We start from the raw sequence: 18150 nt of genomic DNA, 5'->3' as shown, positions 1-18150 counted from the left end.
TAAATTAGACTGCATCAAAAAAAATAAATTGCTTTATGGAAGAACTTGTGAAGAAAACAAAAAATCTAATTAGAAAATGGGATAAAGCTATAAAGAGATATTCACCAACTAGTAAATGCAGATGGCAATAAAGCACATGAAAAGATATTTAACCTTCTTAGCTGTTAGCAAAATGCAAATCAAAACCACAATGAGATATCACTACTCAAAATGGATAACACCGTTTATTATTAGTGTGATAATACCAAATGCTGTTGAAGATGCGGAAAATCTCTCATTTATTGCTGGTGAAAGCATCCAATGGTTTAGCCCTTCTGAAAACCAGTATGGCAGTTTCTTATAGAGCTAATTATACACTTACCATATAACCCAGCATTTGCTCTCTTGGGCATTTTTCTCAGCAAAATGAAAACCTGTGTTCACTCCAAATCCTGTACACAAATGTTCATAGCAGCTTTAACCATAATAGGCAAAAAACGTGGAATCAGTGCAGGCGTCCTTCAATGGGTGACTTGTTAAATACACTGTGGCATATCCATACTGTGGAATATTACTTAGCAACCAAAAGGGACAAGCTGTCGATTCATGTAGCCACTTGGATGTGTCTCAAAAGAATTATTCTGAGAGGAAAGAGTCAATCTCAAAAGATTGATTCCATTTATATGACACTTTTGGATAACAGAATTATAGAGATGGAGAGCTGATTAGTGGTGGTCAGGGCTTAGGGATGGAGGCTGCAAGCAGAGTGAGTATAGTTATAAGTGAACAGTCTGAGAGGGCCTTGTGGTGATAATATAGTTCTGTATGTTGATTGATTGCACAAATCTACACATGTGAAAAAAATCTGCATCGAACTGCACACACACACACACACACACACACACACACACACACACACGTGTGTGCATGTAAAACCAGTAAAATCTGAGTAAGCTCAGTGGACTGCACCAATGGCAACTTCTTGATTTTTGACATTGTACTATAGTAATGCAGGAAGTTAACACTGGGGGAGGCCGGGTGAAGGGTGTATGGAATCTCCCTGTATATTTGTTGTACCTTCCTGTGAATCTATAATAATTTCAAAATAAAAAGTAAAAGAAAATGGGAGGTGGTAAGATATTTCTGACTTACTTTTTTGCAACGAGCCCTAAACATCCTACGTAATCAACCTATAAGGATTTCATCATGTAATATGCTTCCCAAAATATAAAAATTGTGCCAGGCGATGTATTAATCACACAAAATAGCATTTCATATGTGTGTGGTACATAGCTCATTTCTTCTCTGTGCTTGACAGAGAGATTTGCGCTCGTGTCTTCGAAATCACTTTGGGGAAACTGAGGGTTCCAGTCATGATTTTTTGTCTGTAGCCACCACAGTTTGTTCTATGAGGTTGTTGGTTGGTTTGCTGTCTTCAAATAAATTTTATTTTCTTAGGTTGCCCCCGTGTCCCCCAAACTGTGAAACACGTTTCTGTTTTGAAAAATGCGTGCACGCAACCTTAGATGTTCGAACTTGATCTATTGATCTCTTATTATTTGTTGCTTTATACTCTCAGAAGGCCTAAGGCCTAGCCAGAGGTATAGGCATTTAAAACAGTTTAAACATAAATTCACAAAACCAGGTCTTGCCTCTTTGGCCGCAGAACCTGCATTTTACTTTATCATGTGGGTTTTCAGGAGTGACTGAAACATGCTGGTGAAGTACCGTGGAGAGGTAGCATCCTCTCTGCCCCAGAGATTTCATTTCAGCTAATGGGAAGTTAGTCATAGGGGAGTCTGCCTGCAACAGAAAACCAGTCTTATGACTTCACAGGACAGTCTCTCCCATTTTTTCTTCGTTTTCCGTTTTTGCTCAGTACACGCTCAACTCTGTTGCTTGCTCAGAAGCCATGGGTGTTGGCTATTTGGCAATGGGGTGCTGAGAGTAGAATGGCTGCTGCAATGCTGATTCAGCCCAGAGGTACGAACACTCCCACATTGAGAAGTGTTTATGGTCAGAACAGATCAAATGCAGGGATGGGCGATGTGGCCCATATAAGAAAGTTGTTGCAAGTATTTTTCTCACTTAATGCATTGCATATTTCTCTTATTGTATTAATTATATTAAAAGTTTGAAAGCATATTTTATTGAATCAAATCCTAAATAATTTATGGCTCATAGAATCTGTTTTATTACCTTAATACCAATGCCAGATATTGTGTGTATGCTAATCCTATGAAGTTATGAGACTGGTTCTGTAAGCCACAATTTCATCACTTTACAGTCTTCAATAAACACATAGTTTGAAATCCAAGTAAGTCATGTGGAGATTTTGTGTGCCTTTATATTGGCGAAGGGAGTTAAATTTGCAAGTCATCTGTGCTCATCTGATATTTCTGTGTATTTGGGGATTTATTCATAAAGCCATAAAAATTAAGTAAAATAGCTTTCTAACATTGATTTTTATATTGTTGATTATTTCATTTCAATCATATATGTAATTACTAATTGGGAAACAAAATAAGAAAGCTATGGAAAAAAAAATGTTGTGGCGAGGGGGCACAAGCCACTCTTAAAGAACTCAGTTCATGGGTCTGAGTCTTTCTCTGGGGATTGAGGAAATGGTTTGGCTATAAAATTCCCATTAGCCAAAAATAAGCAAAATTGCCTGCAGGATTCATGGTAGGTAGAGCCTTGAAGAGTAATAAAAGCTTGTTTTAAATGAACTCCTAAGGACACAATTTAAGCCCTAGAATAGCTAGTCAGATTTTATGTTTATCCCTTTGATTATACTTCCATATGTTTCTGAGAACAGTGTCTGAAAGTGGGTCATTAAAAAAAATTGTACTGGGCTGGGGTCATTTGGGGCTTATTGGCCAAATCCAGGGAACAGGGTGGCTTATCAGGTGGCCCGGAAGCAGCAAAGAATGGCAGACCTGTCTGCTCTGTTTCCCTGTTCCATGAGGCATGAGCTGACTTCAAAGGCCCCAAGTTTGGTTTAATTTAAGTAAAGATGACAGTTTGCATGCTAACCTTGCCCCCCAAAGACAAGAATAAAATAATTTTGGGAGACTGAAGTGGACTTTGGAAAGAATAGGCCCCCTCCTTAGATAATTTTAAGGAAGAGAGACTGAGAAAGTGTTGATATGCTTCTCATTTCTGAGGTTTGGTAGATGGTAGGATGGTCAAAGACTTTCCTTCATGTATTCAACCGTAGCCTGCCTGGTCCGTGGAGGAAAGTGGTCAGTGTTAGAAGAGACAGACTTTGACGTCTGAGTTGGTCCAGGAAAGCGTTGATGTTTCTGGAAGTGGGATAGTGAACTGAACTGGTCCATCTGCCAAGAAGAAAAGAGAGGAGGTCCAGGGAATGTCAACCTTTTTACAGTCTTTCTCTGTGGTTTCCAGGAATAGGTGTATTTTGGGACTTACTATTTATTATCAGTGAAATTAACCATTTATTAAGTACCTGCACACAAAGTAATGTAAGGGACCTGGAAATGGACATTTGAAAGGCCAGTTGTGCATGGTACAGAAGGCGTCCCAGAGGCTGGGACCTTGAGTTGAATCCTGAAGGAAGAGTTTGCTAGGCAAAGGAGAGCCCGAGTGACGCATGTGTCGCTGTGGGGTCGATGGAGATGGAGGGAATGCATAAGATCTGGGTTTTTCAGGAAGGGAGCAGCATTTGCAAAACCATAGGATGAGATCTTCGGGCCAGATTGGCAGGGAATTCTACATGTCTGCGTATTTGGGGAGTTTGGAGCAGCAGGTAAGAGAATGAAGAAGTGAGTGAAGGCCAGCCCTGAGAGCTGTACGCTAAGTGTGAATTTTGTAGTAGAGGGCAGTGGTTTTCAATCCTGGCTGCACCTTAGATTCCTCTTTCACTTCGTACTTCAAGAGCCTCTAATCCAGTTGGTCTGCGGAAGGAAGGTTGGGATAGGTGCCAGCCTACACCTCAGCCAGGCTGAGAACCATCAGTTATTGATAGAGCTAAGTGTGCAAACGAGATAACGAGACGTAGATTTCAAAGAGCACACACTGGTAGCTGTGCAGGCGGATGTGTGAAAAAGGCCCCTATCCTCCCCAGGAGAAACAGTCAGTGAGCCTGTCCTCACAGTCCAGGTGAGAAATAACCAGCAGCTTGGTTGAGGTAGGTGTGGAGGGAGTGAGAAGATAATTATAAGAGAGCATCTAGAAGGCGTGTGGGGGTGGGGTGGAAGAAGAAATGTGTGGTCAGACTGCCACAGAGATGTCCCATAAAGGAAAGACTGAGTGTCCTTGGATTGGGCACTTAGTAGGCTGCTGCAGCCCTAGAGAGTGACATTTCAGTGGAATGGTGGAGGTGGAAGCTAGATAGCTTTGATTGAGAACTTGAACTTGTTTTAAGAAGCATTCAAGTTCATTATGGTCAGGGAAAGGTATATAATCCCAGGGACCTAGATGGAGTTCTTGGAAGGAAGGGAAAGTGCTGGAAGGGTAGGTTGGGGCCATGCTGTGAGGCCCTTGGGTGCCAGGGGTTGAGTTATTGGTAGTGGTGAGATCTAGTTCTCTGCTCTCAGCTGATGTTAATTTGAGAAATGAACGGATTAAGATTAAAGGGCAAAACTAGGTGGAGCTAAGGCTCATTAAAAGGTCAATGCCATTTTTTATAGTCCTGATGATATTTAACAGCTATTTTAACAACAGAATGATGGAAATGTGTGGTATTCTCTTTCCCTTGGGGCAATGTGGCCGCTGAAAAAAGGTCACAAATAATAGGAAAAATGAGTTCTATTGCTTAATTGTGGATTCAATTTATTTGTGTTTTTCCTATTTCCATGGCCATGTGTTTTCTGAGTTGACTAGTTGACTAGGCCAAGTTTCTCTATAAGAGTGTGTGTGTGTGTGTTTTAAAAGGCTCTGAAATTCTTCCTTGAAAATAACATAAAAAGCCAAAATACATAGAAAAGAAAAGTGTAGCTAGTTTAGGCTTGTTTTTGTATTATTTTAGTTTTGTAAAGAAGGACTATTTTGTGCTTAAATTAGGGTTTGTCAAGCTTGGCACAATTGCCATTTTGAATTGGTTGATTCCTTGCTGGGCCTTGTAGAGTGTCTAGCAGTATCTCTGGCCTCTACCCACTAGATGTTTGTAGCACCTTTATCCTCCAGTTGTGACAACTGAAACTATACCCTAACATCCCTTGAAGTCCCCAGGGTGGGGGATGGGGGGTGGCAAAATTGCCTATTGAGAACTATTGGTTTAAATAGAGGGTAGTGATTATCAGAAAATAACCACTTCCTCCTACTATAGTATGGATGGTTTTACTGAAGCCTTATGGAATCTGAAAAGCTTTTTATCGCCTGAAGAAAACTAATGAATGTGTATAAATCCCCTTGTTGAAAGTTCATTTCAAAATATTTAAAGAAAAAGAAAAAACTGCTTTACTGGTTGCGTAACCATTCCTTGGCTTACCCCACTTACCCACTCTTTCTCTTAGTTCCTGGATCTGCTCTCATTCACTTTTACAGGGATAGTATTGACTTTTCTCCTGGGCCTTTATGTCCTCAATGCAAAGGATATTAGAATTATAAAGAGCCCAAATGATACTGCCAGTTTAGATCTGGATGTGAAAATGTGGATTTCGTGCAGGGCCTGGATTCTAGTGTTAGTTCACACCTGATGCTTTCTGACTTTGAGCAAGCCACTTTAATCTTTCTGTGCACGTTTTCTCCTCTGTACAATGAAGGAGATGATCTATATTATCTGTATGTTTGCTTCAAGTTCTAAACGTCTAAGATTGAAATATTTTGATTATTTCTTTGGGTTGGTCCTGATTTCACGACGCATCCTCTAAGGGGTGACCTAAAATGTGCTTTGCCGGTCACCAGTGAGCCACAGACTACGATGCTGGTCTACAGTGAAATAAGGACAGAAATGGAGAGTGAACAATGACAAATGTTTCTTATAATTCAACTGAGTAATTCTGTGCCTGTTACATATAATAAAGAACGTTGGGCTTATATTTTGTCCTAGTCTTTGAAATTTAATTTTTCTAGTAATTCACTATTATTATATTCTATGAAAGTATCAGTCCATGTCAGATTGGAAGAAAAAAGTAAAACAAACTGATCTTTCACCAAATGTAGTTTGAGAAGCACTGTCTCGATGTATAATGGAAAAATTTCTTTACCTCTCTCCCTACCCTGGCCGGTAAGAGATATGTAGTATTTTCCTCCTCTGAGGTTTAAATGAAAAGACGGGCAAGATATTGCCTGTCTGCCATATGAGCAGCATAAAGTTGGTGGCCAATAGAATTTATTACGAAGAAATTTGCCTTGCAGAAAATAAGAAGTGATTATGGACTAAATATGAGGTTATTTTTGATTGTATGTCTGTGTGTCTTCACATAACTCATGGTAGTGTCTTGCATTGAGATGATATGTTTATCTTAGAACATGAACCCAAAGAGCAGTGCACATGTCCTTTCCTTGATTATTTTGTTCGCTAGAATCCCTTTACATATGAAACCTACTAGTATTACGCTTGGTATACCGGAATCTCCATTACTAGCCGATGCTGGTGAGGGTAGGCGAAGAAGGGAATGGTGTGGATTACACTCACTGAAGAGATTATTATAGATGTTTCTGAGTCTGTTCTGTCATTCAAACTCATCCAACATTTGGGAAAATCTGTTATATGGATTTAGGAGTGATAGACCGACATGTAAACAAGGGCAGTTAAACAATGAGGCACTTTACCATTTGACCTTGGTCTTTATATATTGCAATAGGGTGGAGGAGCCAGACTTCCAACTCACAGTTATTTGACGCAGAAAACATTGCTGGGTTCCCTGCCCTGAGGAGCACTTGCTGGAGTACCTTTTATCCCATATTGAGCTGAATGATTCAGAGAGGACTGTCGTACCCCTGGGAGGCCCGTGCACATGGTCTGGCATTGTTAGGAGCAGTCTCTTGGCCGGCAGTTCCTTCTTCGGCTACTATACGGGTTTGCAGTGCACTTCTTCCTCCACAGTGAAAGGCAAGAGCTTTGCCTGCCCTGTTTCAGCAGCGTAAAATCACCCTTTCTTTTAGGTTTTTTTTTTTTTTTTTTTTTTTTTTAATCCAGAGGATGAAAATATATAACATATTTGGAAACTCCACTGGCAGACTTGGCAGGCGTTTCATATTTACTTGGACTTAACATGAATTGGATTTGGCCCTCTGATTTCCCCGCCTCCATCTCTCGGAACAAGTAATTTATTATCCGAGTGAGTCTGTGTTAGTGGATCAGACATGCACATGGCACATCTATTGTAAGTGCGTTTGTTCGGTAAGATTTATGTTAGCCCAAATTGTTTTATATTGGTTTTCATTGTTGAAAATTTACTGTATTCATTCTTGGTTTGGCGTAAGTATCTGTAGTGTGCTAGGGGTTCCTGTGGTTGAACATTTTATCGCTGTAACACTTCATGCAAAGGAAATTAAAAAATATATAGTGAAAGCATTTCCCTAATATGTTTCCAATCAACTGTGTACTTTAGTAATTTGATTTGTAGGAACTAGAGAGGAGAGTATTACTGAACTCTTTTCAATCATTCATAATTCTCTGGGAATTCAGATCACGGTTCCAAGTTCATGAAAATGTCCATTGAAATTTTCTTAAGTCCTTTGTTATTCTATTATTTTGTTTGTATGTATTAAGAGGTTTTTATTTTCCTTTTTTTTTTTTTTTTTTTTTGGTTATTACCACAGCAGTATGTAAAATAATTCAGGGAAGCAGATGAGTCTCCTCTGTGTGTCTTGGACAGAGGCAAAAAAAACAACAAAAAAAAACCCGATGTGAATTGAGGTTGATTGGCTTGCCAGAAGTAGTCAGTCATTGGTCCAGAGAGGCAGACCCTTTTATTTCTACATTGTCCCGTGAGTGTGTTCCTGCATCTGTACTCTTTAGGCTAAGCAATCGGACTATTATTTTTAAATCCGCTTGCCTGGTAGGCTCCTAATAATCTAATATTAGGGACAAGAGGCATAACCAGGTACGTCTTCCCCAAAAGTGTAACACACAAGATGGAGGGTGTTATTTGGACAAACTAAATCAAGATCTAGGATGTGATCTTTGTGCCGTTTTTCTTTTGGCTCTTTCTAGAAGGTCTTAAGCTAACTGGCTTGCTGCCTCTTTTGAGAATCTCTGGCCTTTGACTTCTGGTTTCACAAATGAATGATTGTGACTTCTGTTTTGGCTAGTGAGTGAATTAACGTGTGATAATCCATATATTGATAGTTTCAGATTTCCTTAATCTACTTCACAACCCAAAAGTAAAATCAAAGTGAAATATAAAATCATAGCTCCCAGTGCAGCAAGGAAAGATCTAGAAGGTTTCATCTGGTGAAGACAGTGGCTTGTCAAGATACTTAGATGGGCGTAGGATTTTGGAATCATTTCCTGTTTTTTTTATTTTCTGCTTTTAGTTCCTGCCAGTTTTAAACTTCCCTCTTGACCTTCAGCAATTTTGAGATCATTTAGTCTTATGTAAAATCCCCTTTCACTGTGGTGTTTTTAGCCCCGGTCCTCCTTATACTTTACTAGGCATAAATAAAGTCACAAGGGCAAGAGAGCATATCGATACATGGTTTTTCATTTGAAAATATAGTCAATGTGGTTAATCTTCTCAGTAGTCAATCAATTGATGTAAGTGAAAGCCAAGTGGATATTTTAAAAGCTTAGTTGTGTTTTGGGGAAAATAGCCAAGGAGTTCCTGTGGTCACTAGTCCTGATTTAGAAGATATAACTTCTTTTGCAACAAAGATAACGGAAACCCACGTTCATTCTTGGCCTGTCTTCCTCCTTCTGTGTTTCCTGTCTAGGTTGTACCTATGAAGGAAATACCTATAACAGCTCCTTCAAATGGCAGAGTCCTACAGAACCCTGCGTCCTGCGCCAGTGCCAGGTAAAGTTCAACTCTTTCACTCTCCAGTGAAAAGGATTCTGTAAAGTCCTCCTTACAAGTTTCTTTCAGACAACACAGAACAATACAAAAAAAAAAAAGGAAGGAAAATAAAAAGAAATACAAGAAATAAAAAGAAAACAAATGAAAAACCACCTGTATTTTTGTACATATTCATCGTGACATTCACTGTAATAAGACAGGTACAGGATGGATATTGTATAGGACTTGCTTCCAGAAACACACAGTGGAAATGTTCACTATTGTTAAATCGTGCCCAGAAAAACTTCTAGAAGATGCATACGTCCTTGGGGAAAATTCATGTCTTCCTGTGAGTCAACTTTAAGCAGAACACAAATTCCTGTTAGCAGAAAGAGGTATTATTGTTAGAAGATATATGTTTTCCTTCTTTGATTTAGGAACATTTTGAATTGGAGCCAGTCTGCGCACTATATTCAGTCAAAGCAATTAGTACAGTGTAACCTCAGTGACTGCAACCTGACAAATTTCAGAGCTGCCAATTCCCCTCCGACGGAGCCCACTGCAGCTGGTGTTTGCCGAACTCTGAACAGAGCGCTGATGCCATGTGTCTCTAATCGTTACAGGTCTTAAACACAGCAAGATAAACTAAAGGGGAAATGAATCTAAATTTTCAAACTCCTTTTTTGATCTCTAAAGAAATGCTCATCTAATGTTGACATCATTAAAAAATTCTTCTCTATAGAGAAGATGCTGTTAAATTATTGTGCCCCTAGCCCTGTTTTACTGTCCGAGGCTATGCTTTTTCATTTAAAGGAGAAAGAATGGTTAGCGTACTAATGTATATTTCTCTCTGCTCTTATGTCAAGTGTATTGATATTTTGTTTATTGAAATCTGAGTTTTATGTATTCATGTTATTATATGCCCACTGTAAGCATGTTCACTCAGAAGATCTTCAGTTATTTATTCAATTAAATGTTCAGCTTATTTATGTAGTAAGTCTCGTGAAAATAAATAGTAGATAGAACAGATATAAACAATAGATTAATTGAATCAATACATATGTGTTGAATTTTTACTCTAGCGTGTAGATTCAATCAGCTTCATGGAACAAAGAGATGAGAGCGATGAGTTTTAACAAGATCAAAAGCCCACATTCCTCCTAAGATTTGCAGCACCCACCTCTACCCTGCTTCTTGACCAATGAAATTTCCACTCTTTGACAGGGGCCCTCTGAAAGCCATGGTTACACTGTCTTTTAGAGAAGGCAACTGCCTGCCCTTTAGAGCATATCATTACATGTTTATACAACAGTCAGAGGTCTTGAAAATCCTCAAGTTGCATGGACCAGTGGTGAATTTTCCTACCTTTGGATGAAGACTTTGTTTAAATTAAATGAAAACTATTACCTAGAAGGGAATATTTTGTTGACTGAGTAATACATTAAGGCGTTATCAATTGTTGACACTTAAATTCCTACTGCGTATCACGTGAGTCATTAGCTACTCAGCAGGGCCCAGAGAGAATGATGCAGGAATATCAAATTATTGTTGGAAGAGATCTTAAAGACCAACAGCCTTGGGAGTCAGGAAGTGTTGAACAGCAGAATGGAGCACAGAAAGGTGATGTGACCTACTCAAGATCAACTTGGCCTTTTAATTTTCCTCCTTCTAAAAAAACTTTGCCTAAGCTCTGCTAGCTAATTTTAAAATATCATTTCACTCAATAACCATAAAAGCAAAGGTAACTATCTCTGTTAAGGTAGTTATAAAAATCGTATCCTCTACTCAGCTGGCACCTTCCCACTCCTGCTTACTTTCTTCCTTCTTTAAGGAAGGAGACCTCATCTGTGAATGCAGAAAATGACCATTTACTGGCACCTGTCAGGGAAGTCTTCATTTAAGAGGGTCCTGTGCAGAATGACACAGTTACCACCTCTCTCTCCAAGCTCTTGACTTCACAGGGCGCAGATTCAGTAATAGAGGAGAGAGTACAGTGTAAGTAAAATATGGGCTCTACTGCTCATAGAACTTGTTATTTAACCTTTCTGGACCTCATTTTCACCCCCCATAAAATGAACACAGTATCTCAGAGGGTGGTTGTAAGCAAGAGGAGGCTCTCATTAAAAACACTTCTGAGAGAGCCTGCATGTACTGGGTCCACCTAGGTACCAGACGTAACATCTAGTCTAATGATCTGGCTTATTTCCAGTTGAGTTGAATTTTAGCTCATTTCTTATATCCTCCTACCAAAGGAGTTCTGATGATGAAAAATTTACCTTTATTTTCCACTTTTAGTTGTTTATTGGAAAAGAACCATCTGAAGATTACAGACAGGAAACTCATGCTGGGAACTAACCTGAATCCTCCATCTGGATTGCAGATAATAAAGGGAAATTGATCTTGAGCCATAGTTTTTTGCATTGCTTCAGTTATGTAACTAAAGCTAACTAAAGCACAGATCCTTTTCTGATGTTGTATATTATAATATTTTGGCAGTTGTTTTTTCTTTCCCACTGTGATATAGACCACAATGAATTCCACTGGTAGTGGACGTCTCAGGCCTGACAGATAAAAGCCATTTAGGATATAACCTTCTTTGTTGGATTGAGATAATACGGTAGCAGATTCGATGAAGAAAATTACCTAGTTGTCAAATGTTACTTTTTCTTTAGCCTGTGCTATCCCCCCAAAAAAACAAGACTAAACAAACAAATAAACAGATACACAAATCCATTTATAAAATGAGTAGAGAATATGGTGAAAATTCTTCAAAAGTCAGCTCTGAAAATTAATTTCAAAATGGTTCGATTAACATTACAATATTAGAATTCCAAGATCACTTTGCAAATGAGTCATTTGATTTCATTAAGACCTAAAGTCTCTATTTTGATACATGAGTATATAATATGAACTTTATGATAGTTCCATCTAATCTCTTCAGTTGATGCTGAAGAGCCAGGTTCTACGTAAGGTGGAGTGAAATTTCTAAGATTTCAGAGCTGGTGTAGATATTTCTAGAAGGGTGCTAAGGATTTAGGTCTCCAGGTGCCAGTCTGGGATATTACGCTTGTACTCTTAGCCTCATAAGAAATGGATTAAAGTTTAATAGCAATTATAGAAAATGCAGTAAATGTTGATAACTTAAAACAATTGTGAATGAACTGTGAGACTCTGTCAGCTACTGACTGACAGCAAGGTTTTAAATACTAGATTTAAAAGAAAGAATGAGAAAATCCTGTGTCACGAGGCTTTGGAGGCATAGGAAGTGCTTCCTGGAGCACAGAGGAGGTCACAAATCATGTGATGGCAGCTTTCAGAGGAACCTGTCTTTGAAGCTGTCCCTGAAGTAACAGGAGGTAGCCCAGAGCCCTGCTGTCCAGAGAACCAGGCAGCCCAGAATCTGGGCATAGGTATTGAATCCGTGGGAGAAAGGCGCTCATCATGGCGGATGACCTAAAGCGATTCCTGTATAAAAATTTACCAAGTGTTGAAGGGCTCTATGCTATTGTCGTGTCAGATAGAGATGAAAGGCCTATTATTAAAGTGACCAATGACAATGCTCCAGAGCATGCTTTGAAACCTGGTTTCTTACTTGCTTTTGCTCCTGCAACAGACCAGTGAAGCAAACTTAGACTTTCAAAAAATAGAAGGATCATCAGGTGGTTCAATTCAATTATTTACCTTTGGTGGTGAGTTTCGTAGCCAGCAGCAGTGCCAATGTAGGGCTCATTGTCAGCCTAGAAAAGGAACTGGCTCCATTACTTGAAGAATTGAGACAAGTTGTGGAAGTTTCTTAATCTGACAGTGGTTTGATGTCTACCTACTCTTCATTGTAACAGGCACAATATCAATTCAGCAATCTTTAGACCACAAAAATTCTTGCATGCTTGTATTCAATGAAGGGCCCCTTCCCCCTTCCACTAAACAGCCTATAGATATAATTTATGGATCGATTTATTGTTATCTTTTCTTGTACAGGGTCTTTTCTTATTTACTGAGATATGGGGATACCACAGAAATGGTTCACAGCTCCCATGGAGTTAGTCCAGTCACCAAATCTGCGTGAGATTCTATTCGGTGGGTCAGAATCAAAATGGTATTTTGAACCACGGGAGCCATGGCGTGTCCCTATTGCACCATATGCTCAGAACAAAGCGGACCCTTTTTATTGTGACTAATAATGAGGACATATTCTTTTTCATATTGTTTTATTTCTTGCATCGAGTGTGAGGAAGATAAAATGGCTTAGTAAAACTAATAAAATCAGCACAATCACTCCCTTTTCTATGTATATGATTTGCAGTACAGATGGATATCACTAATTGATTTGATTCTTCTCAGAGGGTGCTGCTCTTTAATGAAAATGAAAATAATGGCTAATGGTTTTCTTCCCCACTCTGCTTTCTGTAACCAATCAGTGTTTTCATGTTTGTATGTTCTTTATAAAATTTTGATGTGATTCATCATCGAATTCTGCTTCCAATATTGGTAAATATGTAAACATAGTACAGCCATGGTTTTCACACATGAGTATAAATAAAATAGTATTGTTCAGAGTAAAACAAACACATAAATAAATAAATTAGGGTCAAAGAGAAAGACGAAGGACAGGGGAAAGAACAATAGGTAATAGGATTTGCACCCTGAGTTCGAAAGCATCAGTGGGGTAAGCTGAGGAGATCTGACCTCATCTGTGCCACGTACCTCTGGACCTGACACTTACCCGCACTTTGCACGTTTTGTGTCCGAACTCTTCTCCTATTACCTTGGTTCCTTTCCAAAAGTCAATAACTCCTCAGTGGGAATTCTGGACTGACTTTGTTTGTGGTGTTCTGTTTTTCAGGAAGGTGTTGTCACAGAGTCTGAGGTGCGATGTGTTGTTCATTGTAAAAATCCTTCCAAGCACCTGGGAACGTGCTGTCCCACATGTCCAGGTAACATTCTCAGGAAGGGGAAGGCTTCAAGGCTCCTTGGAACAGCACAATACTGTGGAAACCTCTGAGTTCTCTCAAGAATGCGTGATTTCCCCCTTTCCTGACTGGAATTTTTCTCACTTTACGTCTGTGTACCTAATGGGTTTAGAGAGCAAATTTCTTTACATAGAAATGTCCGGTTGGACTCTCTGGTGAGCCCAGGATGAATGCAATGTGCTGTAGGTCTTCGCATTTGGATGCCCCAGGCTCAGGAGGCCTGCTTTCCACTCCACAGGGCTACAGGTAATGCTTATTTTGGAAGGGAAGCCTGTGGCTTTCCTTTGCTACCAGAAATGTCTTTTTACTGCTTCAAATTGCAATATCTTGGCCAGAGCTTGCCTTGGTGATGAGGCGACCAGATGTTTTCTGAAAGCAGAGAGCTGTGTCCCTAAGTGAATTTAGCCTAGGGTTTTGTTGGTCTCAATCTTCAGTGTGGTGCAACGAGTTGGACCCACTGTCTTTTTAGAGGGCCCCACTACTGCCTCACTGACGGCAAAGGGCTCTTGGTTTTCCAGTGCTGGAATGTTGTCTCGTCCTTTTCTGAACAGGATTATGAAGGCCTCCTGCATCTTTTCTTGCCCTTTGGTATGAGCCCAGGGATTTGGAGGTGAGAGATTTTTTCTGATCTCTTAAGCCCCTGGTCTGTACTCTTAGACAGATGTTCTGCGTTTTGGGTTTTATTCTGAGTACTTTTTTCCTCACTGGAGGGGAAACTCACAACTACTCTTTGCTTTTGAGGTTAATCTCTAAAGGGACTTCTGTTCTGCAAACCTTCCTGGGACATGGCTAAGGCAACATGGTGGGACACTGCAAATCTGAGCCCCTGCTCCCTTTGCAGGTGCCTGCCATTCCCCTCCTGTCTGAAATGCGCCTCAACCTGAGTCCCCCTGGGTCTTTTCTCATTTTTGAAGGACAGTCCCTTTCCACTTCCGATCTGCCTGAGTTCCCTGGACAGTCGTTATTGAGCCTTTCACTGTGGGATTTCTGTGAACTATGATTGGATGAGCCCCAAACTGGTGGAAAGTAAAATAATTCTTTCCATAATCCAATTATTTTGTCCCTATCGAACAGAGGTTACTTGAGTACTTTTTTCTTCTGAATGCATTAAATATGCTTTGTATCACGTAACCGTACTCCTAAATGCCTAAAAGATCTTTATTAAGTTAGAACAGTAGTTCTCTAGGCTGCACATTAAAATCACCGGGAAGCTTTCAAAAATAAATCTTGATGCCGAGGTTGCATATATCACAGACCAATTCCGTCAGAATCTTTGAGGGTGGGACCCAGGCCTCTCAGATAATTCCTGTATACAGCCACACTTGAGATTGATAGCATAGCTAATTTTTTATACTGCATAGATTTAAAAATTTTCATAGCTCTTAAATATGAATCCAGTTGTGCTGAGTAGACTGTTGCTTTATTGATACAGAATCAACTCAGCATGCATAACGTTTCTTCTCACTCAGGAGATCGTCATCTTTTTAGGCTCTCTTTGAAACTGTGGATATACAAACAGCAGAGTGAATTTATTTCAGCAGTTGAAATGATCATATTTGAGCAATTGCTTCTTCCACTTTGTTTTCTGGTTGAGTTCCCAGGAAGGAAAGGCTGAACTCCATGATTGCACATACTGTAGTGTTACATGCTCACGACCATTCAGTGAGGGATGCGGCACTGTCTGCAATTCACAGAGGAAGGGCCTAGACCCAGTGAGAATAAGTACCTGCCTGAGTCCCCGGAGTGTTGGCCAAAGGTGGGGTTGCGATGTGGCTTCTTCTCCTTCTTGGCCACCATATTGTACTATGTCCCACCACCCCGTACACCATGATAATTGTTCTGCTTGGTTCCAGATGCCCCGGGAGGCAAATCTTTAAAAGTTAGTATGCCAGTGCCACACTAGGCTCCTCACACCTGGCCAAGCTATATGCCCTCAGTTATGGGGTCAAGAATCAACTTTGCTCCCTCTCCTTAATTTCAAAGGCCAACCTGTGGGATGCAAATCAGAATGCTTTGTCTTTTGTCTTGGGAGGGAGGACCCAACCAAGTCTGTATAGGGACAGTCAAGGGAAGCCTTGGGGTATACTCCTTGGTAATTGAGGAGAAGTGGCATCTGTCATTGATCATGGGATGCTATCCCACAGAATGACAAACACATACAGTCTGTGGTCAGCTTCTCCCTGAGACAGATTTCAGGGCATTCTTGGTTGTCTGCTCCTTCCTTTCTTCTCACTCTTTGCTCAAGGATGGTGACTTGTGATGGGAACAGTTTGCATTGAGTTTTCATTTAAAATTACCTATTTAAGTTATCCAGTGTAGATTGTTGTGGCTTATCATCTGGCAATCTGTATGACAGAACCCCTGGTGCAAACATCTCTTTGGAGACCCTTTGTTGGCAGTGTCCTTTGAAAGGAGATGACAGGCAGCTGCCATCGTTAACTATGCTGACATATAGCCATTGGGAGGGACCCATGTTTCAGGAGGTCTTCCCGCATCAGGGGGAACAGTGAGGAGGTTTGGATTACTGGTGTGGGTATTACAAAGACTTTATAAACACATTTTCCCTCAGCTTCAGACTCAGTAGCATTTGTCTCCAGGTCTTCCAGTTGAACAAAGGGCCCTGTAACTAGCTTTAAAATAAACAGGCCCAGCAGCCAGATCAGGTGGTTATGGTTAATACTTGTTTCTCTTTGTCAAGAACCAGCTGCTTCAAGAGTTTGGTGGGTTCTGTGGATGACTTCAGTTGGCAGGCCTTGAACTCTTGTTCCCTGGGGCATGAGTCAGTCTTTCGCAAGAGCCCCCTTTGCTGAGTTTTGGCCACTGGTAGTGCTGCTTCCAGCACTGTCTACTATGTGGAAAGTGACCTCAGTGATTCTGGCAAAGCACCTCATGAGGACGGACCTGAGATAAGAGGCTTTGCCATTAGCTGACAACCTTCCCATAGCCTGTGTGACATGAGATTCCTGGCCAGCCTGTGCTTTGGGTCATTTGGGACATCTGTTAGGATTATAGCAGTGTCCTAAGCACCTTTCTGAGTAGGAGACCCCCTGGGCTTTTGGTCTTATTTTTAGCCAAAGTTGGTGGGGGCCACAGCCCCTTTAACAGCACGTAGTGGGGCTGAAAACCTGTGTGGCACCTTGTGACCTGCCTTTTCCTCTTCCTGCCTTGGTGCTTGACCCTCTGCACGGTGCGGCCAATGGGACAGAGCTGAGTTTGAATTTCAGCTGTGCCACTTGCCAGCTGGATGAGCTACTTCCTTTCTCTGAGACACATCTTCCTCATTTATGGGGACAGTGACAAGAGTCCCTACTTTATAGATTCACTGTGAAGATGGAGTGAGATCAGGGGTGCAGAGAGCCTGGCAGAGGCAGGGCAATTCCCGGGTATCCCCCAGGTGACAGCCCTTCGTGTCATTTGCTCTTTAGTTCATCATGAACTTCGCTCACTGGGCCTTCTTGTGTTTACCTCCTCCAGCCCCTCTGGGATTTGGTTCCCTGGGCTGTGGGCAGGGCGGTCACGTACGTTCCTCAGACTGTGCAGGGTTCACCACTGTGTACTGCCTGTTCCTCCTCAGTCTGACCCTGCTTCCAACTTCTCATGTGTTTTCTAGCGTCTTCGGGTTTCTGGGCCCATGTCACTCTTTTGTACTTTTTTTTTTTTTTTTCCTACAAAGTAATCCTGTCCTCTGGTTACAGAGGACACTGCTAGGTGGAGGTGGAGGTGGGTGATGAATGAGCAGTGAATAGAAGAATCGTGTAAAACTGAACGAAGGTGCTGCCCTGATTCTAAACTCTTCTTTGCTTTCCAGGCTGTGTGTTTGAGGGTGTGCAGTACCAAGAAGGCGAGGACTTTCAGCCAGAAGGAAACAAATGTACCAAGTGTTCCTGTGTTGTAAGTACTGCCCTGAGTGTTCCAAGGGCTTTTCTTCCCATTAATTGTGGCTGGGACTCACCAAGAGCAGCCCCGATTCTTTATAGCCTGTCTTCCTCTTTCTCCTGATGTGGAACCAAGGGAAAAGCTCATCTCTCCATGGCAGGTTTCTCGGCCTTGGCACGACTGACATTTTGGGATGAGCAGTTCTTTGTGATGGGGGCTGTCCCATGCATCGTAGGATGTTTAATGGCACTCACCCCCTTAGTTGTGACAACTAAACATGTCTGCAGACATTGCTACATGTCCCCTGGAGAACAAGGTCACTCCTGGTTGAGAACCACTGGTCTAAAGAGTGAGGAAAGATGCTGGTTTTCCTCCACTTGGCTTCTTCTTTGGGAAGACATGGATTCTCTTCTCTTTGG

General features: G+C 41.0%; 1 protein-coding gene and 1 pseudogene across 3 annotated transcripts in view; both read left to right on the top strand.

The window, feature by feature from the left end:
- BMPER (BMP binding endothelial regulator) overlaps window positions 1-18150 on the top strand; it is a 221676-nt gene that overhangs the window by 43722 nt on the left and 159804 nt on the right. For all 3 annotated transcript variants that reach the window (XM_019757329.3, XM_019757327.3, XM_074340986.2), the window contains exons 4-6: window positions 8824-8906; window positions 13729-13819; window positions 17664-17746. In XM_019757329.3, the coding sequence (XP_019612888.1) occupies window positions 8824-8906; window positions 13729-13819; window positions 17664-17746 (257 nt within the window). The remainder of the gene's footprint in view (window positions 1-8823; window positions 8907-13728; window positions 13820-17663; window positions 17747-18150) is intronic.
- Window positions 12055-12682, top strand: LOC109461237 (ragulator complex protein LAMTOR3 pseudogene; annotated as a pseudogene).

The sequence above is a fragment of the Rhinolophus sinicus genome, chromosome 4, assembly GCF_057876585.1.
Source record: "Rhinolophus sinicus isolate RSI-liver-muscle chromosome 4, RSI-T2T, whole genome shotgun sequence".
NCBI lineage: Eukaryota > Metazoa > Chordata > Mammalia > Chiroptera > Rhinolophidae > Rhinolophus > Rhinolophus sinicus.
This window is presented reverse-complemented; position numbering and strand designations above follow the sequence as displayed.